At 36.6% G+C, this 26,501-nt stretch overlaps 1 protein-coding gene across 20 annotated transcripts in view; it reads right to left on the bottom strand.

Moving 5' to 3' along the window:
* The window catches only part of DLG2 (discs large MAGUK scaffold protein 2), a 2,190,999-nt gene that overhangs the window by 652,268 nt on the left and 1,512,230 nt on the right, over positions 1–26,501 (bottom strand). For all 20 annotated transcript variants that reach the window (XM_030828789.1, XM_030828794.1, XM_030828795.1 and 17 more), the window contains one exon: positions 2,003–2,127. In XM_030828789.1, the coding sequence (XP_030684649.1) occupies positions 2,003–2,127 (125 nt within the window). The remainder of the gene's footprint in view (positions 1–2,002; positions 2,128–26,501) is intronic.

Raw genomic sequence — 26,501 nt, 5'->3', positions numbered from 1 at the left:
GTAATCACTACATCAGAAAAACTGGATAAGGAATAAAAGTATCTGTGGTTGATTCATAAGAAAAACAGCAAAGTAGCTTATATGCTTAATGAAAAAACAGACTGAGGAAGTGCTATGAAGCTTACATTTCTGCTCCTTAAGTCACAGTCCGCAATGTGGCTCCATGAACGCTAAAGTCATTCTTACCTACAGGACTTCACTTGCTTTATTTAATAAGACTCTGTCCTTGATTAAATTTGAGTCAGGCTTCTCTGGGTCCTATTCTCAATTAGGCCTTGACCTTAGGCTTTTTATTTGGCCTCGTTAGCCCAGTTTTAGCAAGAATCCTGCTGAGTCAGTTTATAAAAAAAAAAAAAAAAAAAAAATTTCTCTCCCTTGGTATCCGATCAAATTCCTTATCCCATACCCCTGATAATTTATCAGCTTGGCCTGCCTTCAACAAGAATCTTGCCAAGTCCCTTTAGCCAGAATTCCCCTTACCCTTGACGTTTTCTCTCAGTAATTTTCCATGCACTAACTGCCACCCCCACTCCACAGCTCTTTGGCTATACATCTTCACTTATGCTTTTTGTATTCAGAGTTAAGACCAATGTCTCTCCTCTACTGCAAAATCTCCATTGCAGTGATCCCTCTTGAATAAACTCTTCCTTACAGTCATTAACAAGTGTCATAAATATTTTGTATTTAACATATCCTTCCTATCTTACCTCCCACATTAATTTTCACTTCTTCCTCTTCTCTACTTTATTTATTTACTTATTCAAAAATTCATTTCTTCAGCAAGAGTTTATTGAGCCACTTACACATATGTAAGTGCTTGGCCTGAGGGGATTTACAACCTAGTAGGGGTGCTAAAATGACATTAGGGCATGTTATTCTTCCCGGAAAATCTCTCCTAATTTTTCCAACCTATAGTGCCTTTTAGCTAAGGTTTTGATCTCATAGCATTTTATGTTATTTACCCCATGAGGGTAACTCTTATTTCCCACAATTAAGTTCCTTAAAGAAAGTAGCACAGCTCAAGCAGCTACTACTCTGTATCACCAAGAAGTACCTGGCTGCACTCCCTCCACCAACCTAAACTCACCATATGCCTTTTTTTTTTTTTTTTTTTTTTTTGCTTTTTGAGACATGGTCTCAATCTGTCACCCAGGCGGGAGTGCAGTGGCATGATCTCGGTTCACTGGGATCAAGTTCAAGCCATTCTCCTGCCTCAGCCTCCAGAGTAGCTGGGATTACAGGTACCCACCACCATGCCCAGCTACTTTTTGTATATTTAATAGAGATTGGGTTTTGCCATGCTGGCCAGGCTGGTCCCAAACTCCTGACCTCAAGTGATCCATCTGCCTTGGCCTCCCAAAGTGCTGGGATTATAGGAGTGAGCCACTGAGCCAGGCCACCCTGTGCTCTTCATCCAAATCAAGCTGGTTTCCCTTTATTTCTGAGGGACAACTTGTTCTTTTCTCTGTGTTCCCATTCAGATTTGTAGGGTTAGTGAAATCTTAATTATCATTCAAGACTCAGAGGAAATCTTCCCAGGGAATGGTTTTTTTAGACTCTTTTTCCCACTCTAAACACCTAGAGAAAGCCCTATAAATTGTTGCTGAATATGAGAATACATACAATATCTATAACATTGCTTTACTTGCTAATGCTATTTATAGTGTATCCTTTTGATAATTATAATATTTGCCCATTAGTTCATATTTATGTTCTTTCCAACTAGACTGAAGGCCTCATCCAAACAAAAGATTTATCTTCATCCCCTCCTCACAGTGCCTGGCCCAATGTTCAATGTGGTAGCCACCAACAAACACAAATCAAACACTATTGAATTTCAATCAGTAGCAAGAGATCTGCAAAGTCATTTCAGGAAGTTTGCCTTAAAAATCTGTTTCAACTACAGAACTTTTGTAGAATTATTATTCTTCAAAGGTACAAATGTGTCTCATTAATGCAGCAGATTTACTTTCAAAATCATTCTAATGTTTCAGATCTTTACCTGAGTCTGCCATCCTCTGCTGCAGCACCTCCTGGTATAATCTTCGTAATAAATATGCCAGGGTCATCTCCAATGTGGGGATTATCTGTCCCCCCAGCAATACTGAATCCCAGGCCAGAATTCCCCTGTAGAAACAAAAAGCAGATATTAAATGATGTGTCTGTCACCTAAAACCTAGTTCCTCTTGCACTCTGCATTATCATGTTACTACTCAAATGGAAATCAGGTGACAAGAGTCTTGTATGCTAAACCATAAAGCGCACGGTTAGCAGACAAACGAAGGTCAGGAAAAACACTCAGGTTTATTCCTGCACTGTAAGAATGCAAGAGGCATTATATTTTTGCTTTTAAAAATTGCTTCCTTTATGCAGCAATTAAAATCACATTTATGAAGCAGGAAATAAAAACTTACAAATTGTGTATTATGAAAAAATATAAAGAATCATTAGAGTGTCAGTTGTAAAAAATCATACATTCATATGAAAAAGGAAGAAAAAAGTTACATGAAAGAATTTAATTTAATAGAAGAGTGAACTTGGGTGTTTCATTTTCTTATTTCTGGTATTGTTGTTCTAGTATCACTTATCTGTCGAATAAATATGTTTCTAAGTAACAGAAAACTTCCACTTCAGAAGACAAGTCCCCCTTCTAGAATCATAATACACGAGAGATACTTTTGAACAATAAACAGTCTTTAATTTGCAATAGCAATAGAAAAGGCATGCAATAGTGCGGCAGCATGTAAATCTGAGTAGTTTGTGTTCTAATAAAGCCTTTACACTTACTCCTGTAGATTATAGTAACTGATATCCAGTGTCTGTGTGTGTATGTGTGTATATATACATATATATATATACATATATCTCTTTCTAAAGATATATATATATGGATACATATATATCTAAAGGATATATATATATTTCTAAAGATATATATATATATCTAAAGGATAGAAATATATCTAAAGGATATATATATATATATATATACATACATATATATATACATCTTTCTAAAATTTGTATGTAAGGCATAATTAAAAGTCCCCCCAAATCCACACACCATATTATTTATTTCTTATTTCTATAGTCTCCTTTACTCCCCATCTCCCATCTCCACAGCTACATATGTTTTCATAATTGTGTTGTAATTTTTTCCAAATCACATTATATTTTAAGCCCTTTCTGTATAGCTAGGCAGTCTTTATAATTATTCGTCTTAAATGGCTAGTCATGTTTCATCAAGGTCACATATTACTTATTTAACCAGTCCCTTGACACTGGATATTAAATTTCTCTACATATTCTTACAACAAATTTAGCTTACTAAATTTATGATCACTTGATTAATTTCCACTCTTGGGTAAAAAGAGATGAGGACTACGAACTCAGTAGTTATTTCAGATAAATTAATTAGGGCACTTGATTAGTCAGAAAGGTTCAATGTCAAGATAAGATCAGCTATAACTTAATACCTATACCACTGCAAATGTCAAGGTAATGTTTAGCAATTCTTATTGACTAAATTAGTGAAACTGATTTCCAGAGGGTTGTTTTTACAATTGTATATTTATTACAAATGTTGAAAGGGTGAAATGAATAATTCAGCTATGGCAACTAAAGTCCCATGTCTTTATACTTCTGATGTTTTCTCTAATTCTGTTTGCTCTTTGAAAAAGTCCAGTGTTCACTGAACAGAGTTATTACTTATTAGCAGTCATATAATCATGAACTTATTTAATATTTATTAAACACCACCTCTGTACCTGGCACTAGACTAAGCCCTGGAGCTACAGGAGTAAATATGCAGTTTATAAGGCACATGAAGGGAAAATGCAGAGTGTAGGAGTGGGTAAGAGAACCAAACACAGTGACTTGGGGACATAGAGAAGAACATTTTGACATAGAGGGAAGAACTTGCGTAAAAGCCCTTAGGTGAGAAAGGGTATGCCACACCCAAGGAACAGACAATAAAGTTGGAACACAGGAAGCAAGAAGAATTGGATAGATGTACCTTAATCATGAAATTTATAAGAGCAGAGTGTATGAGAAACCATTTTGGATTTTAAATACTTACACCATATGGCTGTGTTAGTATTGGTTGAGCATTTCCTATGCAACTGACTCTAAACTAAGAATGCAGAGGTTAAGGCCAGATGGTTTCTGCCTTCATGGATATTCAAAACATAGCAAAAAAAAAAGCAATAATACTCTGGCATCTAGTGATCAGTATATTTCACATACTGTATAACCTCAACTGCATTGCCAAGTATATAGCCATGGAGATAGTGTTTAGGGGACTTATGGAGGCAGTTCTTTAAGATCTGGAGGTTTGGGAAAGAAAAAATGGGAGGATGAGTATTTTCAATGTAATTTGGGTCAAGCTCTAAGTACATCAACTAGGGTGTATTGGCCTCACTGTAGTTAGGATCTGAGGGATAATAATGTCTTGATTAATGAGAGTAGGGAAGGAGGCAAGCAGAGATTGGGTGATACCCAAATGCTTTCTCCTGATACTGTCGACATGTTTGGAGAGGGTACTCAAAACTTTGTCATGTGAGAAAGATATTCGTGATCTCTTAACCTTGTCAACTTTATTTCTAGCTTCACACTTTACCCCTCAGGAACACTGAAGTGAACTGCAGGCTCTTTATTGCACAGACCTCACTATAATTCATCTCTTGGTGTTTATTTATGCTGTTTTCTCTACCAGAAACTTCACATCTCCTCATTGACTCTTTCAATTCTTCCCATTTTTGAAGATGTGTCTCAGTCGGTACCTGCTCGAGTTAATACTAAATTATCATGCAACCCTTCTCTAGATAGATCACATTTCTGTGTTTTTGCAGGTTTTTATGCTTACTTATGTTATGCATTGTGTTATTTTGTAGTTGTTTGTTTCTGAGTCTGTCCTTCCTTTAAACTGGGCTTGCAGAAGGTAGGAACTGTGTAGTATTCATCTTTGTTTTTTTGGAGCCTTGTCTAGCACATAGTATTGACGATAAATACTTGATGAATGAATTAACAGAAAAACAAGCCTACTGAGAATGTTTGTGCTCTAACGGGAAGACTCAAAAAGGACACAATAGAAATCTACAATGTGTTAAGGAATACAACATGGAAGTAGAAGCCATTTTGCTCTATGTCATTACAAGAATAAAAAAGTAGAAAGCTCAGGCATTCAAACTGTGGTGCAGCTAAAGGCTGACTAATAAGATACAACTGTTCAGATTGGAGATGCACTACTCTGTAAAGGATAGAGGATCCTTCACTCAGGAGGTATTTGGCTAGTCCCTGGGCATGAGGGACCCAGGCATTTATTGAGAGGTTAAACTGGATGATTTTAAAGGATTCTTTTGGGACTCTGGCTAGATATAGGAAGTCTGCTCTTGCCAACAGAGAAAAGAGGATGTTTTAGGGACATTTAATGGGGGAAGTAGATCACTGTCAAATTCTTGAAACTTAGTCTGTGAATCAATATATCTTTGAAATAATAGCTTTGATAACAACCTAGAAACATTTAACCACTGTTTTTCTTTTGAATTGACTACAATATGGAGAAAACTGTGGCTCTGGCATTTTCTAATATACATTCCCCTGTCCCCAGACCCACTCTGAGGAAAAAAATGAATATATTTAGGAAATTCACAATGGAAATTAGGTAGGTAGAGACAGAATGTAACTTGCCCTGTGTTTCTGGTCCCAAGGTGTCCCTGAAAGCTTTTGTGTTTCAGTTAAAACTAGTCTACCAGCTGGGTCTGGCCAGTCATCACGGTTTTTTACAAGAGATTTATCTGAATTCAGCTAAGGAAATGATTTAAAGAGCTTTCACCTCCCTTTATTGTTCTCTTCCAGCCTTCCCTTTTAAGTCTTTGCTACCAGCCAGCAGCATTTAGTAGAGAGAGGGACAGATGCAAAAGTGTCAGTGAAATTGCTGCCTGCTGCTCTCTATGGCTGAATCACTTCAATCCCCTGACAATTGTCCCAGAGCCTGCCAGCTGCAGGGACAGATCTCAGCTCCTCTCTTCTCTGAGCAGCAATCTCTCCATGTGAACAGGCAGACCTCTGGTTGACACTCTTAGATCCTGAAAATTGTGACTAATTAACCGAGTGTTGATCCCTGATGCAGTCAATGGGAACTTTGAGATGCCATGCTGGTAAGGGCAGACCCTGTAAAGTGTTCTGGGTGGGCTGCTGTGTCCTTGCAGTTGGGCAGATTCCATGACAGATGAATGTCACTGACATGGACCATTCTTTCTCCTAATTGTTCATTTGCTGACTCTTCCCCATGAGCAGAAACCCATTTTCTAGCCAAATGACACTTCTTGTTTCATGTACTGCACACCATCTCCTCTCAGAGAGAGAATCCATAAAAAGGAAAGACATTTTACAAATATTATAAATATAATGTCTCTAGGAAAGCCCCACTTTTATTAAAAGTTTATTTCACAAATGAAAATTTCTCTCAAAATGGGGTTTCATATAATAAAAAAGAGGAAAATAAGTAGTAATATTATAATCACATTCATTTATATATAATGTTCTACTGACAAGGAATTTTTTTGATTTTTAGAATTTTTCTACTTTAAAATACTGTTTGACCTGATCATTTGATTCTAGAATTTTATCCTAAAGAAATAATCAGAGAAACATGAAAAGATTTGTGTTCAAGGCTTGTTGCATTATTTTTCTAATGTTAAAAAAACACAACTGAAAATTGACATCCATATAATGGAGAAATGGTTAAAATATTGTGGTACATTTATCTGAATGTGGGGATAGTTTGGAGTCATTAAAATTGTAGTGCTTTTCAATATTAAAGATATGGAATTAACCCAGGTGCCCATCAATGGTGGACTGAAAGAAAATGTGGTACATATATACCACGGCATACTACATAGCCATAAAAAAAGAATAAAATCATATCCTTTGCAGCAATATGGATGCAGCTGGAAGCCATTATCCAAAATAATGCAGAAACAGAAAACCAAACACTGCATATTCTCACTTATAAATGAGAGCCAAACATTGGGCACACATGAACATAAAGATGGGGACAATAGATACTGGGAAATACAAGAGGGAAGAGGGAGGGAAGAGGAAGAAGGTGAAAAAACTACCTATCTGGTACTATGTTCACTTTTTAGGTGATAGGTTCAATTGTACTCCAAACCTCAGCACCACGCGATATAACTTTTAAATAAATGTGCACATGAACCCCCAGAATCTAAAAGTTAAAAATAAAAAATAAAATAAAATTTTAGTGCTGTTAATAAAAATGGAAAATGTTGATTATATAAATGTGAGAAAAAAGTGACATTTTAATTACAGTATGATTGCCACTGAAGACATTTAAAATGACTTAATTTTAACAAGAAAATTATTAACTTTAATTAATAATAGTAAAATTGCTTAAATAATTTAAACTACCTAAGAAGGGGATTTTAAAAAGTTATAAAGCCCCTAGTAAAATACTAAAAGTATTATTAAGGGAACTAACATTTATTGCATGCTTATTCTATGCTAAACACTCATCTATGTTTCTTACAATTTCCTATGTGGTAGACTGTATTATTCTCTTTTTATATATTAGAATGAAAAACAAACAACAAGCAAACAAACAAACAAAAACTGAGGCTGAGAGGAGTGAAGTAACTTACTTAATGGCGTAAAGCAAGTAAATAGTGAATTCAGATTTAAAAGCAGATTTGTCAGATTCCAATTACTATTTTCTTTCCATTATATCACACTGTCTCTTCTGAGTTCTAAAACTAACTCAATGGTAGGGAAGTAATAAAAATTTTAGTTATAAGGAACCACTTCATTGGATTTTTGGAAAAGATTTAAACTTCTATCAGTATCGTGAAAATATTTCAAAACATTTCTAATAAAGTGGTATGGTTTAGTGGAAAAACATAGATCTGGGTCGTTTTAACCTGGGTTTGCACGCTGGCTCTGCCATTGATATCTGTGCAGCACTGGATAAATTTTGAAACTAGACTTTGAGTCTAGTTTCATCATCTGTCAAATGGAGATAATGAGATGAATTCAAATGACACAGGCACCAGCAGAGTGCTGAGCACAGCACATGGGTGATGATAAGCAATGTTAGTTCAATTCCTTTGGTTTGAAGCATAGCACTGTTTAAAGGGTCCTTACGAGTTTGGGGAAAGTAAGGGAGAATAGATGTAAAACAATGCATTCTTTAATTCATGCCTTATTTATTGATCCAACAAGTATGGATTAACTCATTTTAACCTCCTTTTCTTCGTTAAAACAAAACTTAGCTAGAAATACTAAATTTGGGGGAAAGATTAGGTTATAGTATTGAAACCTTAGATAAAAAACAGCTAGATAAAAAAGACTCAAACAATGTTCTTTTAACATTTTAATACCCATGTTCTATTTGATAAATATTGAAATGGTATATTCCTCTCACTAACCCCAAGATTCCTACATGCTTCCCTTAACCCAGGAACACCTATCTGTTCCTTTTGCTACTTGCCAACCATCATCAATATTCAAGTTTACCTTCTGCATATTTGCTCCAGCAAAGACATTTGTTTATTTTAATTTAATATAGTTTATACTACAAAACAATATATATGTTGTTTTCAAATATAATATACCTCAGCCCCAATCTGTAAATTTCTGATATGCACTCTGATTGAAAATTACCAGTCTACCACTTGAACATTGGCCATGAAGATAATAGGATAGCGAACAATATAAGCAGGTAGAATAAAGATATCAAAAAAGATTAAAACAGGTAATAAGAAGTTAAAATAAAGAACTATTTAGGCTACATGCCGGAAGAAAAAATGTCACTTGATAGAAAGGTCTGTTGGTTGGCAAATAATCTTCCAAATTGTCCCGGAAGTCATTTTACATTGAACAGTAAATCTGGAGTGGCACAGAAAATAAAAAGGTGTCTTTTTCATACACATTACTTGTTAAAATTATTCAAAGTCTTTCTCACGTCCACTTTCTGTCTCATGTTACAATATCTAAAGATGAACAGCCCCAGGTCTATTACTAGGACGTAAAGGTGAGAAAATAATGCAGACATTTCTAACTACCATTGCTAAATAGAGATTTTTTTCCTCAAATTTTTTGTTTGGTTTTTAAATGCTATCTAATAATGTTTGTGTCCTGGAACAAAGTGCTTAGTCCAGGAATAAGAAATGCCCTTTTCACAATTATGCAATCTCCAGGAATTGCATTTAGGATGCCCCATAGTTTGTTCTATTAAATTGTATTTTTCTGGAAGCTGCTGGGTAGAAAAGCCATCAGGAGAATACTTCATTTGGGGATTGGTAAATGTTTACATAAAAATGCTTTAACAAGATGGGGGATGGTAGAGAGGAAGCAGTTTAATAAATAGACCAAGAGACAATGCCAGATTATTGTAGACAAAAGAACTCCTGAGAAGCAAAGAAAAGTAAACACAGTGGAAGTAGATTATTATCTGTGTGTGTGTGTGTGAGTGAGTGTGTGTGTGTGAGAGAAAGAGAGTTTTAGCTTTGGGGGTGTGTGTGTGTGAGAGAGAGAGAGTGTGTGTGTGTGTGAGTGTGTGTGTGTGAGAGAGAGAGAGAGAGAGAGTTTTACCCTTAGGGGAGATATGTGGCAGTATCGAAAGACAAGGAGACAAAGCTGAGGAAAGATTTTGGAGGATGGCAGGGAGGGGACTCAAGCATGTCTTTAGTCTAAAGGAAAGATACCCCTGGGAAAGGGAGACTGAAGGTACAGGAGAGAAGGGAACACACAAAAAAAACATAATCTTGAAGGAGAAGTGAGAATGGGGCCCAGAGTTCGGACTCTTTGAGTCCCACCATAGGTACTACTTAATTGCATGTAGTATCACCACAATAAAACAGTATTGTATAAGTTTATATGCTGACATGAAAAGATCTTTACAAAATAGTTGTAGATAAAGTAGGAGACAATTTAGGATTTAAACTTTGACCTCACTTTACAATATGCATGCATTACAAAAGTTTGGAAGTATGCTCATTAATTTATTAATAGTGGTTCTCACTGACTATCAGTATTGTAGATCTTTTTCTTTTGTCATTTTGAGCACTCCATCTTTAATTTTTCCTCATAAATATATCTTGCAATGAGCACATATGCATGTATACACATGCACACACACACACATTACACTTGTACAACATGTGTAACATTAGAAAAACTAAGTTCACTTTTGACATAGCATAACTCAGCCATGGGTAGGGGTAGGAACACTTTGCTTTCTGAGATAAGAGTAACTGAGTTCCTATGGTAAGTTATAGTATTATTTTAAGGTGGAAGAAATTAAAGGTCATTTTAAGGTAGAGGAGAAGGAGGCTGAAGGAAGTCTTAACTGATTAGATGTCTTTACTCCATATATTTAGAAGTCAGGACATCAGAGGGAAAGGTCTAGAATGAAGTTGAAAACTTAAGTAAAGCTGTAAGTGATTGGAACTGCAGCTTTGAGGCAAGAGAGAGACACTTAAGGATCAGCTGGAGTCTGCTAAGCAGCACCATGGTGGGATGCCATCAGCGTGTTATGGGATTTTCTCCCACAGAGCTTAGTAATCTTGAACAGTGAAAGGGATGATTTGGTTGCTTTAGGGCTGAGGCTTGGGGAAAAAGATATGGTTTGTAATATGTTAGAAAAGATAGGAAAATATGAGACGCAAGGAAGATACTCATAGACTGGAAGAACAGAAGAGGGTGAAAAGATGGAGATACGATAAGGTGAAAATATAAATTTATGGAGAGCAGGGGAAGGAAGAGGGAGCAGCAGGCTGTGGATGTTGGCAGATTTCAGGGTTCAATATTTTGGAGATAAAACGGCACTCAGTGTTAGTCATGTGAGTATAGTAAAGGTCAAGTTATAAGAGTGTATTGAAGTGATGATCAAGTCAGGGTACTTTATAGCTGACACTGAAGTTTCCCAGTAAGATAGAAGGAGATTTAAAAAACGAAAAAGATAGTAAAGACAGAAAAAATGGCTAGCATTTTTCAGTGAAACTGAGGAAAGACCTAGGGTAGAAGGAGAGAACAATGAAAAGATGAGAAGAGGAGTATGATGTGAGGTAGTATGGCAGTTAAGTATTCTAGGTAGAGGAACAAGATGTGCTAAGGCCTAAGGAAAAGAGAGAGCTTGACTTGTTCAAGAAACTAAATTGAGTGCTGAAGGGGAGAACAGAGAGGCAAGTTGCTGTAGTCCAGTTCAGAAATTGATGGCATCTGAACTAGGCTGATAGCAATGGGGATGGCAATATTTGAGGCATAATTTGAAGGTAGAAATGACAGGACTTACTGATGGCTGGAACGTGAAAGGGTGGAAAAGAGAAGAATCAAAGATGGCGCGACACATAGCTGGACAGGGATGCTGTGTATGAGATGAGAAGACTGTGGTGAGGATGAGGAAAGCAGTTTGGGAGATGTAAATCAAGACTTAGGCTTGGACCTTTTTCAGTTTGAGAAATATGTTGGCGTTAATGGAGAGAAAGAAAAAAATATACTGACATCATCAGAAAAAAATAATAGGTAACACTCATTTAGTGCTTTCTATATATCAGATACTGTGTTAGACCTTACAGTTGCCTACTTAAGGAAGTCAAGATGCTGGCCAGAAAATAGGGTGGGTTATTGCAGGAATATCAGGAAAAAGTTCTAAGCAAAGTTATCTACTTTGGTCCTCACAACTGTAAGGGTATATGAGAAAGTTTTCTGAGTGACAGACCTAGGATTATGGGCTTTCCTGGAGAAACTAGGTTATCTGAGTAAGGAGCGATATGACAAATGTGATGCTTTACCATGATTAATTCAAGGGCATTGTGCGTTTAGAATGCTGAATTTAGAATAGGCTGGGTGGATTGAGTCAGAAAGCAAGGAGAGCAATATGGGATCAAATATAATATTTAAGCTGTTAATTCTTAAGATCTGATTTAAGATGTTGTCAATGATACTCCAACTACAAAATTTCTAAGTAACATCAGTCTTCTGTCCTCTAACAGTATGTATCCAAAATGCCACTGGCAGCAAATATGTACTTCTCATTAGCTCCCAACATAGTTTCTTAATTTGTTGATCATTTTTCCAGTGTAAGCTGGTAATAATGGAGTGAGTCCCTCTTTTGTAGTCCCATCAAATCTTCTACTTCTAATGACATCTCTGCTTGTGTTCTAAAAAGAATTAAAGCAGAGATGTCTGTTTAGATTGGTTTGTGTATTGAAAATAAGAAAGAAACAAGAATGCTCATCAATTCTTATTACCACAGCAAGAAATCTGGTAGTCATCCTTGACTCCTGCCTCCCCATCGGTCCCTACACTTTATTAAAACTCAAATCTTATGGATTCTACCCCTGAAATACCCCTCAAATCCATCCAGCTCCTCTCAACTTCTACCATCACTCTCTAGTTTAGAACATCTTTAGTTCTCCTCATTGGTTTTCTGGCTTCCACACCTGACTCACTTCACTCCTTCCTTCTCATGCAAGGATGTGCTCAAAACAACAAATCTCAAACTCCAATGCCTATGAAGGCAGAAAACACATATAGTAGGGTGAAGTAATCCCAGGAGAGGTAAAACAACAGAGCAAGAATGTGAGTAAATGACAACTGATCTTCGTAATGGAAACAAAACAGAAGTGCGGGTTGAGAATGTATCTCATCTAAAGGGATAACCTGCCATTCAGCTTTTATGGGTTATTGCCTCTCTGAAATGGGGTCCTCTTACTGGATGATTGTCTTACCCTCACCACACCCCAGAGAAGTCAGGAATCAAATTTCCTTAAGTAAAATATCAATTTTTAAATGTGAGAAAATTAATGAATTTATATCTATAAATATATATTAGGCTGTACTAGTCCAAGTCATCTGAGAAGCAGATGTCAAGACAGGATTAAATCTAAAAATTTTATTAGGGGAAATGCTTGTGAGGGAAAATGGGGAAGCATCCAGAAAAGGCTAGAAGAACCATTAGATCACCATGCAAGTCTGATCGCAACGAGGAGGACAGAAAGAAGGAAGATAGGTTGGAAGTATCCTTCATTGCTTTTCTCTGAGTCCATCAGAGAAGCCCCTTTTCTCCCAGAAAAGGCCCCACCTGAGTAGCCCTGCAGCACTAGGTCACTGGCTCAGAGGAGCCATTGAGGCAAACTCAAGAATAGATTTCAGATTTTAGAGCTTAGCAGCTGGGTTCCAGGTGAATTATGCTCCCTGTTGTTGGCAGTCTGTGAAGCACATCGTCATGACTGCCCCACAGGCCAACACTGTGAAGAGCAAACACATCTGCAAGCCAGAGATACAGCCTGAGGGTTGCCATTTTGTAAACTGCTCACCATTCAGTGAACTAGCTTGTACTTTCTTCTGTGTAGCTTTATATATCCCGAGGAACACATCAAGAAAAGTGCTTGACTCAGAGTAACTCCTCACTTTCCCCTTCATTTTCCTCCTCTATATAATTCTCTGATTCACAATTCATTACTGCACACAGCACATTGTTTTGTACTTGTTTATATGTTTATTTTCCCTATTCTATTGTGAGAATCAATGCAAAATATCAAAACTTAGTTATTCATTTTCCATGCCAGGATTGCATAGTATCTGTATATGAACAGAACTGAATAAATCCTTGTATAAACTGAATTGAACTGAATTATTTCCTATTCTGCAATTCTTCTCTTCTTTGCTGTTGAATTTCTGTTCAAATATCAAACTCCACCTCAACTGCTCTCTGATATTTTCTCCAACTGCTTCAGGCAGATGTGATGGCCCTTCCTTCTGGGCTTCCGTAAAACTTCATAACATGAGTGGACCACTATTCACACTGTGTCTCTCTTTCTCTAGATTCTCAGCATCTGGAAGGCAGGGGCCCCACTGTATTTGCAATTGTATTTCTCTCTCTCAATCTAATGCCCATTGACAGCAAATGCTCAGTAAATGTTTGATGAGTTAAACTAAACTGAAGAATAATCCAAAATATTTGTATGATTGAGCAAATAAGGAAGGGTCAGGTGAAGGGGTTTACTTGAAGTTTTAACGTAGGAGGGCTAAACTGTGAATCACCTAATTAATTCTGCATTTGTTTCTTTGAGAACCTGCTATCTGTTCAACATTGTGTCAAATTCCGCAAACCAAAGATGTACAGTTCTTGTTCTCAAGGAGCTTACAGTCTAGTTAGGGAGATGTGCCATATACATGGGGAACAGCATGAGTACAGCACAATATTTCCCATTTCCCATTGGCTCCTCTCTCCCTGGGTCCTCTCATCCACCGCTTACCAAGTTTTATTGATTCCATCACTTGAGTAACTCTAGTTTTCATCCTTTTATTTCTATTTCCACTGCCTCTATTTCCTGATTTTCTATTGACCAGGATATCAGAAATTCCAAGCATCTGAGAATGACATTTTTTTTTAACTACATTTTTTTTTTCCTCTTTTCCCTTTTTGAGACAGAGTCTCACTCTGTTGCCCAGGCTGGAGTGCGGTGGTGCGGTCTTGGCTCACTGCAAGCTCCGCTTCCCAGATTCACGCCACTCTCCTGCCTCAGCCTCCCCTCAGGCACCTGCCACCACGCCCAGCTAATTTTTGTATTTTTAGTAGAAACGGGGTTTCGCCGTGTTAGCCAGGATGGTCTCGATCTCCTTACCCCGTGATCCACCCGCCTCGGCCTCCCCAAGTGCTGGGACTACAGGCATGAGCCACCGCGTCCGGCCTTTTTTTTTTCTTTTTTTTACTTTTCCTTCTTTTACCACTTTTATGACTATCACTTTTCATTCTACAAGTATTATTTTCTCACTTTCTCTCAAATCAGTTTAGATGTTCCTGCTGTTTTTTTTTTCTATTCCAAATCTTTAAAAACTTCTAAATGTTGAATAAAACAATATCTTTTTACTCTTTACTCTGTTTTTACTCTTTACTGAACCATGAGAATTTTTTTTTTAAGGCAGATAACTAGAGATTTTTTTCTGGCGGTGTGCACTTATTATTTCTTCTAGTATTTCTTGGCAACACTGTAGGATCTCATTTGCTACAGCCATAAATTTGTATTCCTTTAAAATAACTTTCCTTTAAAATGGTAACATGCGATTAACCAACTGTACCTCTGACTTAACAAGACTTTAACACTTACCCTTTCCTTTACCAACCTTGACTAGGCAAGAGGATGCGAATGGACACTTGCTGTCATCTATTAGGTGCTACTCCCTTGGAATGGATAAAGAAAACAAGCTCTGTAATCATTTCTGCTGTGTTCAGATTCTAGCTTTACTATTTCTTGGCTTGTGACCCTGAACAATTCTCTTAAGTTTTCTGAACTATAGCTTCTTCACCAGAGCAAAAGGAATAATAATACCTTTTGGATTGGTTATAAACCAGTAGTACTCAAAATATCTTCAAGATCAAATAATAATATGTTATTTGTCTTTTCACTGTGTTCACCTGCGTGCTGATGGTACAAAAGAAATGGCAGATAAAACTGTTGGTGCCTTATTACAAATCAAGGTAGTGGTGCCAAAGTATGCTAGTAAGCATAGAGTTCTTCACTTCTATACACTCACACAAAAAATTAATTTTACTTAAGAATGTCTTTGATGAGGCATTAAAAATTTTATTATTAAGAAAATTATTAATTTTCTTAAATATTGACCTTTGAGTCCATAACTTTATAATTTTCTATGTGATGCAGTGAGATATATACATAAAACACTTCCATTGTATATTGCACATGGTTTTCTATAGGAACATACAAATACTGTGCAATTATTTCAGTTGCAAGCTAAACTAACCACATCTTTACTGAACATCAGTTTTACTTAAAAGAATGACCGACATACAAACTCGTTATTCAGTTTCGGGTATTCCACAAAAACATTCCTGAAAACTAATAAAGTGAGATTGTTGTTTTAAGGAAAATAATTGCCAATATTTGTGGTCAATAGTAAAATTTGAATTTTCAAGCAAACATTAGAATTTGGAAACTTTGTATTCACCACCAATGAGCTGACAAGCTTTCTGACTTAAACATTTTTTTCTGATAGGATGGGTGATAATATTGACAAATACAATGTTTTGATATTATATAGTGAAGTATGTCAACATGTGGAGAATCTGCATAGCTCAGTGAATCAATAAATCAATAATTTTCAATTAACCAATACATATTACACAAAAATACATGAGCAAAAGGTTCATTTAAAGTGCAAGACAGATGAATGAATTTTAATGTAATGGTAAAAAAAATTAAATGATACAGTCTCAGATTCCACCCTGCAGCTAAACTTTAAAGAACGACCATTTGTTAAGTTTTAATGTGGTATCAAAGAATATCCGCAGTTATCTGAAAAGTCTATGAAAACATTCTGCCTTTCTCCATTCACAGAAGAGTGAAAAAAATGGCCTATAAAGATATGAGAATCCAGCTATATTAAATTAAGCCAGACATTAAAAGGATTTGGAAAATGTAAAACAATGCCCTTCTACTTACTACTCTTTTTGGCTTTAAAAAATAAAACTAGTTTTAATTTTTAAAAGTTACGTTAATATCTAATGGATTTATTGTTATTTATAAATACATTATTACTTTTAAAAAATTTCAGTTTTAATTTCTAATATGGTAAATATTGTAGACAGAATACACAAAAACTATAGGAGCTCTTCATGAACTTTAAGTGTAAAAAAGATCCTGAGACCAAAATGTTTAAGAACTGTTTTCGTAAATATTTTATTACATAATTCTGATAAAACATTAAACTTGATACACTGGAAGGGCTCAGTAAATGTTAGTAAGCTTATTTACACCAAGGGCTCTAGATAGTATTAGCCAGCATTATAATTTCTTGAAAATCACCCTTGACTATCATCCATTTTTCTTAATTTGAAAGTGAACTCAAGGAGCTGAGGCAGCAGAGTGCTTGAGGAGGGGAGGATGGAGGTGAATATATCATAGTTGAATGCTTATCAAATTAATAATACTATTCACCACCTCAGAACACGCTATAAGCAACCAACTCCTAAAGAGAAAAGATTTTTCAATATGATGTGTTTTTCCGCAACTGCACAGAGATTTTAAAAGCATGCACCCAAGTTTCCTACTCCCTCATGCCTAGTATGACTTCACATTCTTTTTTTTTTTAATTTGAACAGGCTGGAGTGCGGTGGCACGATCTCTGCTCACTAAAACTTCTTTCATGTCAGCTTCCCAAGTAGTTGGGAGTACAGGCACAAACCACCAAGCCTGGCTATTTTTTTTTTTTTTCATTTTTTGTAGAGACAGGGTTTTGCCATGTTGCCCAGCCTAGTCTCAAACTCCTGAGCTCAAGCCATTCAGCCACCTCAGCTTCCCAAAATACTGGAATTACAGGAGTGGGCCACTTCACCTGGGCTGACTTCACATTCTTGTACCAAGTATGCTATTAGTTACAGGCTTCTTAAAGCTATGCTGAGTCTATAGTTTTATATTCCATTTGATAAATGCAAAGCCCATTGGCAATGGTAAGGATTTCAAAGACCTAACTTTTTGTTTTATGCAACTTTATTTGTAGAGTCTATCTCCTTACTAAAAGACATCATGTGTAAATGCCAACACTATGTTAAGATTAGCACTTTTTTGACCCAATAATCCAAACTCCCCTCAGCCCATCGTTGTCATGGGGCTCAAGATCTATTCATTGGTATTCAAACAATTCTAACTTCAGAGTGCTGCCCATAAAATCTCGACCCAGGAAAAAGAAATATTTTCTGGAAGCAAGTGAGTTCAATGCTCCATCACAGGTATATGTTGGGAGAGGGGAGGTGGAGGTAGGCAAAAGCTGGATTGAGTGCACTCCATTCACCTTAGGAGTATATTTGCTTTCTTTGCAACTCTGAGCATTTCGGTTAATATCCAAATCCTTTAGTTTTGTAGGGGACAAAAAAATTTGTCACAAACACCTGTCTCCTCTTTGACTTCTTGTATCCTTCTTCTTCTCCCTCACTAGACTGCAATTATCATGTCCCGTTTTATGGTCCTCCAACATTTCAAGTTTATTTCTGCCTTGGAGACTTTGTATTCGCTCTTATATCTACCTCTAGCATTTTTACGTCCTTATTCTTCAGATCCCAGCTCAAGTGTTACCACTTCAAAGGAGCCTGCCCTGATAGCAACAAACTACTCTTCTCATTACCATGTTTGGTCACTTCCTATCTTATCACCCTATTATTTTCTTCATGTCCTTTATCACCATCTACCCTTATTTTGTTAACTGCTTATTTATATATTGTATGAGTACCTCACTAGAGTATAAGCTCCAGAAGACAGGAACCTTTCTGTCATGCTCACCGCTAACTGTATTCTCAATTTCTAGAACAGCACCAGACACATAATAAACATTCAAGAAATATGTGTTTAAGAAATGAGTGACTCAATCAATAAGAAATGGTAATACAGTGAAAAGTGTATAAGTTTTAGAGCTGACAGACTGGAATTTGATTCCTGCTATGAGCTCAATACGTCCTCCAAATTCATGTGTTGGAAACTTAATCCCCAGTGCAATAGCACTGGCAAGTGGGGCCTTTTGGGAGGTAAGATGATTCTGGATTTTATTTATTAAGTGTGTGACCTTGGGCTAGCTTCTTAACTTCTCTTAAATTCCTCATTTTAAAACAGTGATTGTTAAACTCTTGTGAAGAATGATGTTTTCAAATGTAAAAGCATTCGATATTGTTTAGCACATAAAAGGTACTCAATAAAAAGGATATCCCTGTCCTGCTCAATCAAAATACTTTCCATGTTTTATTAGTCCATTCTCACGTGGCTAATAAAGACATACCTGAGACTGGGTAATTTATGAAGGAAAGAGATTTAATGGACTCACCATTCCATATGGCTGGGGAGGCCTCACGATCATGGTCGAAGGTGAAGGTCTTACATGGCGGCAGGCACGAGAGCATGTGCAGGGAAACTGCCCTTTTATAAAACCATCAGTTCCTGTAGACTTATTAACTATCAGGAGAACGACATGGGAGAAACCTGCCCCCATGACTCAATTACCTCCAACTAGGTTCCTCCCATGACATGTGGGGATTATGTTATCTACAGTTAAAGATGAGATTTGAGTGGGGACACAGCCAAACCATATCACATGTGTATGACAAGTAAAGCTAAAGTCCTAACACCACAGAATTTACCATTTTGTGAGGAAGCAGGATACATAAACATAAAATGACATTAAATGTCAGTATATTTTAAGTGTCAAATGAATGTTAGAGGGACAAGTGAAACCTGCATTGGCTCCCTACTGCTTAGGGAATAAAGTCTAAATTTATTAGACATAATATTTATGGCACTTTGTTATTATGCTGCACTTTGCTTTCCAATGCCCATTTCTCACTGTGGTTTTCCACTTAAGCATCACCTAATCAAACCCCACTATTCACTTTACTTTGTAAATATATGGTCCTGATAAGCCTTGCAACTTTGCTCTCATACTTTCCCTCACCTCTTATTCAATTCTTCCTTTAGGGCTTGGATTAATTATCATTTGCTCCAAGAAGTCTCATTGGATCTCACACCACCCCAATCCTTACAAATGAGAGCAACTGCTCCCACTTCTAAGGTCCCAGAGCACAGTGGGTTATACTTCTCCTAAAGCAATTTATCTTTGGCTTTGTGTTCGGAGTATATGTGTATTTGCCTTATTTTCTAGCCTGCTTTAGTTTTTAGCCTAACCCTCTGGTTGTCTCTGATTTATCCTAGTCATTCCGAAAATTCTGCACGTATCATAGGTGCTCCCTCATTATAGTTAGATGAATAAATTAATTTAAAATGAATGAAAAGGAACTAAGTGGGAGACTTGGTTTTCTACTTGGGTCTTTCAGCTTAAGTCTGGGCTTTTCTCATCTCCCTTCATTCCTCCTCCCAACTCCTACTTATAGTTTCCCAAAGACAATCATTCCATTTCCATTTCCATGCCTTCTTTCCTCATGTATCTAAACGTGGTTTAAGCATCATCTGCTCCGTGAGGCTTGTGTGACTCACTGGTTGGGTTCAGATAACCAGTTGGGTTCAGTTACGCCCAGAGTACATTGAACTTATTTCTGCTGCCACATGTATCAGTTATATTATAAAAATTGTATTCATTGAGGAAAAAACTATGTTAATGTAATTTATGGGCACCTTTAACCATGGCTGGCATATAATAAATATGCAATAAGTATTTGTTGAATAAATAAATTAATGCAAACTTTATTTGTATTAATATTATTATGGTAAGCATTTTACAGGCTTTATTTATTTATTTATTTATTTATTTATTTATTAGACAGAGTCTCGCTCTTGTTGCCCAGGCTGGAGTGCAATGGTGTGATCTCGGCTCACTGTGACCTCTGTCTCCCAGGTTCAAGCAATTCTCCTGCCTCAGCTTCCCAAGTAGCTGAGACTACAGGCACATGCCACCACGCTCAGCTAACTTTTTGTATTTTTAGTAGAGATGGGGTTTCACCATGTTGGCCAGGCTGGTCTTGAACTCCTGACCGCAGGTGATCCACCTGCGTCAGCCTCCAAAAGGGCTGGGATTACAAGCATGAGCCACCACCACCCAGCTGAGTAACTCCTCTAATTAATATATTTAAATCCATGCTTATTTATGTTTATTCATGCTTCTATCAACTACAAAAGATCAAGCAGTTCACCATTCGAAGAAGAAAAAATTTGTTCAGCCTACTGCTGCATCAAATGTGTACTAGAGTAACAGTTTGCCAAATGGAAGCCTGAGAAAACAATTTGCCTCCATGGTTTCCCCTTAATTCCCTAATCACAGGTAAAATCTGATCAGACTTTAAGAGAAAATAAACCATGAAATCTAATTCATATTTCTCTTAGAGCCTTCTCTCATCTACTAGAGTGAAGTATAGCCTAAATCATTTTTCTCTAACGAGTTCATATTTGACAAAAGATTTAAGAACACAATATAAAACTTCTCAATTCTCAACATAATTCTAATGTATTTCTACATCTGAAAGTAAAGTAAATAAACTGAATTAAAGTGCAGCAGAGAGGTATATATTTCTTTTAGAAGGTACTTAACTCGAGTATAAACAATTTCTTTGGTTCTTTACTCATCCTTTTAGCAGCAGAAGTAGGAAGATGAGGTACTTATTTTCTTCTAATTTGTGGTAGAAATAAAATTCATTTTTATGATTCTGCCACCAAAAAGATATTTTCCAGTCACTCCTTTGATTCCCTAAAGTATCTTCTGACACTGAAGTCCAAGGGTAAGCAGAACTCACAAAAAATGTTGGTCTATCATTGTTACTTTAGGCAGGTTAATAATTCTCATTGAGGCATAAATATGACTTGCCACATTCTGCCACTTTCAATCCTTTGTGAATACACTTCAAAAGCAAAACGTGTTTATAAGTCCTCTAATATCTGCCACATTACAATAAATGATAGACCAACCTCCAGAGTATTGGCTTCGACCTCAAGCAAATTATATAATAATGTTTCCTTCGAAGTTTTTGTGCATGCAGCTCCTTCTCTCCCAGAAGAAACATCTACCAGATGGCAAAAGTGACAATCTCAGAAAAAAAAATTAAAGCTGAGTTGAAAACGACAGCTTCTTCAGAAGGTCAGGGCACAAATCTCTGGTAGCAAAGCACAACACAGCATTTTAGAGATAAAACCTTATTACCCAAATACTGCTATTTCACAGCACTTAATATTGGATGGTAGTACATCTGCCTGAGGACATATTGCTCTCTCATCCTAGGATGAGTCCAAAAGATTTTAACCACCATGGCAAAGTAGGGGTGGATGAGACCATATGCAGATGAGGGTTTTAGTTCATTACAACTGGATTCATATATATATGAATTTCATATATGTCATATATACAAATATATATCATATATTCATATAAGTAATATATTCATACACACACATAAAAATCACATTTAAAAAGACTGAATTTGTACAGTAAATAAGGGTTGTGTTTGCTTAATAGCCATGGTTAGAATTAAAGCAGGCAATCTTAAAGAAGTTATACAGAAAAAAAGCATCTTTATTTTTTGATGTGCCCCATTTTTACCTACTTTTTACCTCGCTCAAACAAGCACATGTATCAAGCTTCACAAAACAGAACAAACCTCTAAGAATTTCATTTCTTAAAAAGATATTTAGAAAGAGTATATGAATCTTTTTATATTTGGCTTAAAACATCTTATTAGTTACCTATAATGAGGCCCAACTTAGAAGCTAAGAGACCCTTTCTTGAAAAGTATGAGTGTGTTTCTGAACAAATACAAATGCAATGAAATGAAAGAAAAATTCCTCTGATATGAAATGCCTCCTACTGACTTTGTACTGGAACATTTATTTTCTTTGTGTGGAAGATGTAGGCAGCATACTTTGCATTAGCTGATTATTTGGAGGTGTGGCTGGAAGGAGGGTACTAGGAAGAGAATTGGCTTGATGCCTGAACTAATTTCAACTTCAATTCATCCAAAGGCAAAGGGAAGAATTTGCCAGTCTTTTGGTGAGGTGGATATTCATTTTTACTCCCCCAAAAAGTAGATAATTCTCAAGTGTGCCTAATGTCTATAAGGATCATTTGACATTCCATCCCCCATTTATCAACCATAAAACCTTGTCCCTTGTCTCGGTATTTCACTATGTTAAAAGGTATTTACATACCAGTATGCAACCTAAAAATAGATAAACTGAGCAGACCCAAATGGAAAAATGGTAGGCACTGAATCACTCAAGAAAGCTGCTAATCTTGTCTACCCCATTTATTTCTTTTAGCCCCAGGACAAAATTTTTAAAAATATAGTGGTTGAATTATATTAAAGGGGATACACCGGTAGTAATTTAGCACTCATTCTTTTAAAGTTGTTCTTCACAATGACTCTGAGAAAGGTTGTAGTAGTATCTCTACATCAAAAATAAAGGGAGGAAAAAGCCCAGATAAATTAAGTAGTGGTCTAGACAGACTCACACGACAGTTCTGCCATAGAGTATGTAAAGAGACTGGATGACAGACACTGAGCCTTAAACCATTTGGGTTATAAAGATAAAATAGGTTTCCTTCATTAAAAATTAATCAAAGAATCCAGACTGGGTGGCTTAGAGTAACTTAGCAGTTTGCACCCCTCAGCAAATTTGTATTATGGCAACCCTCAAAATAGAACTACAGGCATGTAAGAAAGAGGCTAACATAGTCATGCTACACAGGTGCCAATGTATAATTTTTGAGCTGAGTTTAAAAGCACAGTGTGTAAACTTATATCATGTGCGTATTCTTTCGAATAACTATATCCTCACATTCAGTCACTAATTATGTGGTTTTAGTGGTCAGTTGGAGAATATGTATATAGACATGCACATAAAATCAGTGGATTGTAAGCTACAACACTACTCTAATTTCTTTTGTCTTTCCTCTATTCCACCCAGACTCTTGCTCATTCATTCATTCATTCGTTTACTCATTCATTTATTCACACATTTATTTATTTAAAAATATTTATTGAACACCTTCTCTTTACCTGGCAATAGGTGACATGCTGGATATATACGGTGAACAAAACAGGCACAGTCCTCACTTTATTGGGTTTTCATTAACCAAAGAAGTTTTATAGATGGAAAGGATTCACAGCTATAATGTTATATAAGTTATTTAACCCCTTTGAGTCTCAGTTGTCTCTTCTATAAAATGGGGTTAGAATATTTTCCTTCCAGAATTATTATGTTCTCATCTTGTTCATAATACCTATCCCTGGTTATCTGCTATATAGCAGGTACTCTATGTTTATAGCAGAACTAATGAATACGTCAAAAATGAATATATAGGTCACTTAAGCAATGGGTCCACATTATACAGTAGCCAATATTATGGACAATATTTTCTCCTCCTTTTTAAAAGTCACTGTTACAGATAACAACAATAAATGTTACAACTCATATTTGTTTACTCTCACTTTTTTTCCTTGCTAATTTTTTTTTTTTTTTTTGAGACAGAGTCTCGCTCTCTAACCCAGGCTGGAGTGCAGTGGCATGATCTTGGCTCACTGCAAGTTCCACCTCCAGGGTTCATGCCATTCTCCTGCCTCAGCCTCCTGAGTAGCTGGGACTACAGGCGCCCACCATCACGCCTGGCTAATTTTTTGTATTTTTAGTAGAGACAGGGTTTCACCGTATCAGCCAGGATGGTCTCTATCTCCTGACCTTGTGATCCGCCGGCCTCAGCCTCCCAAAGTGCTGGGATTGCCGGCGTGAGCCACTGCACCCAGCCTTTCCTTGCTAATTTTTAAAGATAATATGTATAATTTTTCAAATTTTATCTTTGAATAATGCTGAGAGATAGAGATAGAGTAGGACTTATCAGCCCCATTTTCCAAGTTAAGCTATAGAAACTTAGTGGTCACTTGGCTTTCCCAAATTAAAACAGCTAATCAGTGGTAAAAAATGATTCTGGGCTGGGTGCGGTGGCTCACGCCTGTAATTCCAGCACTTTGGAAGGCTGAGGCAGGCAGATCACCTGAGGTCGGGAGTTTGAGACCAGCCTGGCCAACACAGTGAAACTCCATCTCTACTAAAAATACAAATTTAGCTGGGTGTGATGGTGCATGCCTGTAATCCCAGCTACTCAGGAGGCTGGAGCAGGAAAATTTCTTGAATCCAGGAGGCAGAGGTTACAGTGAGCCAAGATCACGTCACTGCACTCCAGCCTGGTGACAGAGCTAGACTTCATCTCAAAATAAAATAAAATAATAATAATAATTCCTGAACCCAGATTTTCTCATTAAGCACTCAGTGCTTTCAGAGAAGACCTGGGGAGAGGACATGTCAATGTCCCATAAAGTTGGAGACTGATCAGTCAACTAATGACCACTGATGCCTGTCTTCACCAAGATTTTTGCTCCTAAATTTTGCATGAGGTCAAGCGGCCTATGAGTTCACAACTCTCAATCTACTGCACACCAGACACTTACTTTTGAACTTCCATGCTCCTAGGGCAAACAAAAGAAAAAAAGTTGTAGGGCTGTGTTTTGGGAGGTGTTGACTCATTTTCAGCCCATATTAGAGGCTTAAAAAGTGTTTATAACCTGAATAAACTAATGTTCTTTTCACTAAAGCAGTGCTTCAATGTATTGCTTAAAATGAGGCAGCAAATTACATTTAATTTGAGGTAGCAAATTAAATTGCCCTTGAAGGTTTTTTATAATCTCATGGTACTCATGGAAGAGACAGACCAAACATATAACACACACACACACACACACACACCCCACACGTTAGTTTAGTGAAGAGGAGAAAACAATTTATTCTACTTAAGGAGAGGGGAAGGATTATGATTCGAAAGGTCTAAAGTCTATGCTCTTTTATAAAAGGCAATTTGTTACAAAAAATAAAAGAGTGGAAGCAGAGCAAAGAAGAAGGAAAATATTGAAAAAAAAACCCCTAATATTTGCAGAGAGACATGACTATGGGTCATGGACTATGCTGGGTACTTTCTTTATGAAAAAAAGTGAGTTTAAAAGTCAATCCTCAATAGTACTCTCCTCTGCTTCTTATTATATGTTTCATTGGTAAGATACTATTTTCTGAGTCTGTTTCAACATTTGCAAAAGGGCATAATAATACTTCATAGAGTTGTTGTGAGTATTAAAAATGGTTAAAATGTATAAAGCATCTGTAATGCACTTTGCAATAGGCATGAAATAAACTACTCCTCTTTCATATTGATAATTTCATACTGCCTTGGGTTATCAGATCTTGGTATAAGGTCACATATTCTCTCTATAAAGCAAAAGCCAAGTCAAAGCTTTGTCTATGCTGTGCTTGGAGTCATAAGACAATATTACTTTTTATCCTCCATTAACCCTGGATCCTCTACAGCTGGATCCTGGAATCAAGGTATAAGGCCTCATTTGCAGATAAAGACACTTTAAATGTAGTCCTCTCACTGAGTTTTGTATGTAAGCTCCTGTGCTCAGGGTACAGTACGAATCCTGCTTACATTCAATCCAGCTCTGTAGTAAATTGCTGTTCAGAGTCTCCAGTGTGATGCTGGCCTCCTACTTCAGAAGAAATGCTCTGAAAAGTTAAGCCTCAAAGATATATTAATTAACCAATCCCTTAAGCATTTCTTTTGCATGAAATAGAGGCCCAAAAGGCAACTAAGTACATAGAGACAATTTTTTATATCTTAATATATTTTTCCCAGCAACTACTGTAAATCCTCCATAAGCAGGTCTACTTACCACATCAGAAACATAGGAGAAATTTTCTGAAGTTGAGGCATGTGCTTTGATTAGTAGAAAAATGTGTTTCACAAAATGATTTTTAGAATGTATTCTACTCACAAAGAACTAAGCAAGAAATTGTCAACATTCTATTTTGGGATTCATGCATATAAAAATAAAGTCGATTTGAGAGCTATTTTGCAATATTGAATTTAGCAAACTGTCATTCAAAAGAGCTCTCCTTTCAAGACAACAAAAACAAAAAACTTCAGTGAACGAT

Source organism: Nomascus leucogenys, chromosome 15 (assembly GCF_006542625.1).
Source record: "Nomascus leucogenys isolate Asia chromosome 15, Asia_NLE_v1, whole genome shotgun sequence".
In the NCBI taxonomy this organism is placed as follows: domain Eukaryota; kingdom Metazoa; phylum Chordata; class Mammalia; order Primates; family Hylobatidae; genus Nomascus; species Nomascus leucogenys.
Note: the sequence above shows the minus strand (reverse complement) of the source record. Positions and strands in the feature narration are given on the sequence as shown.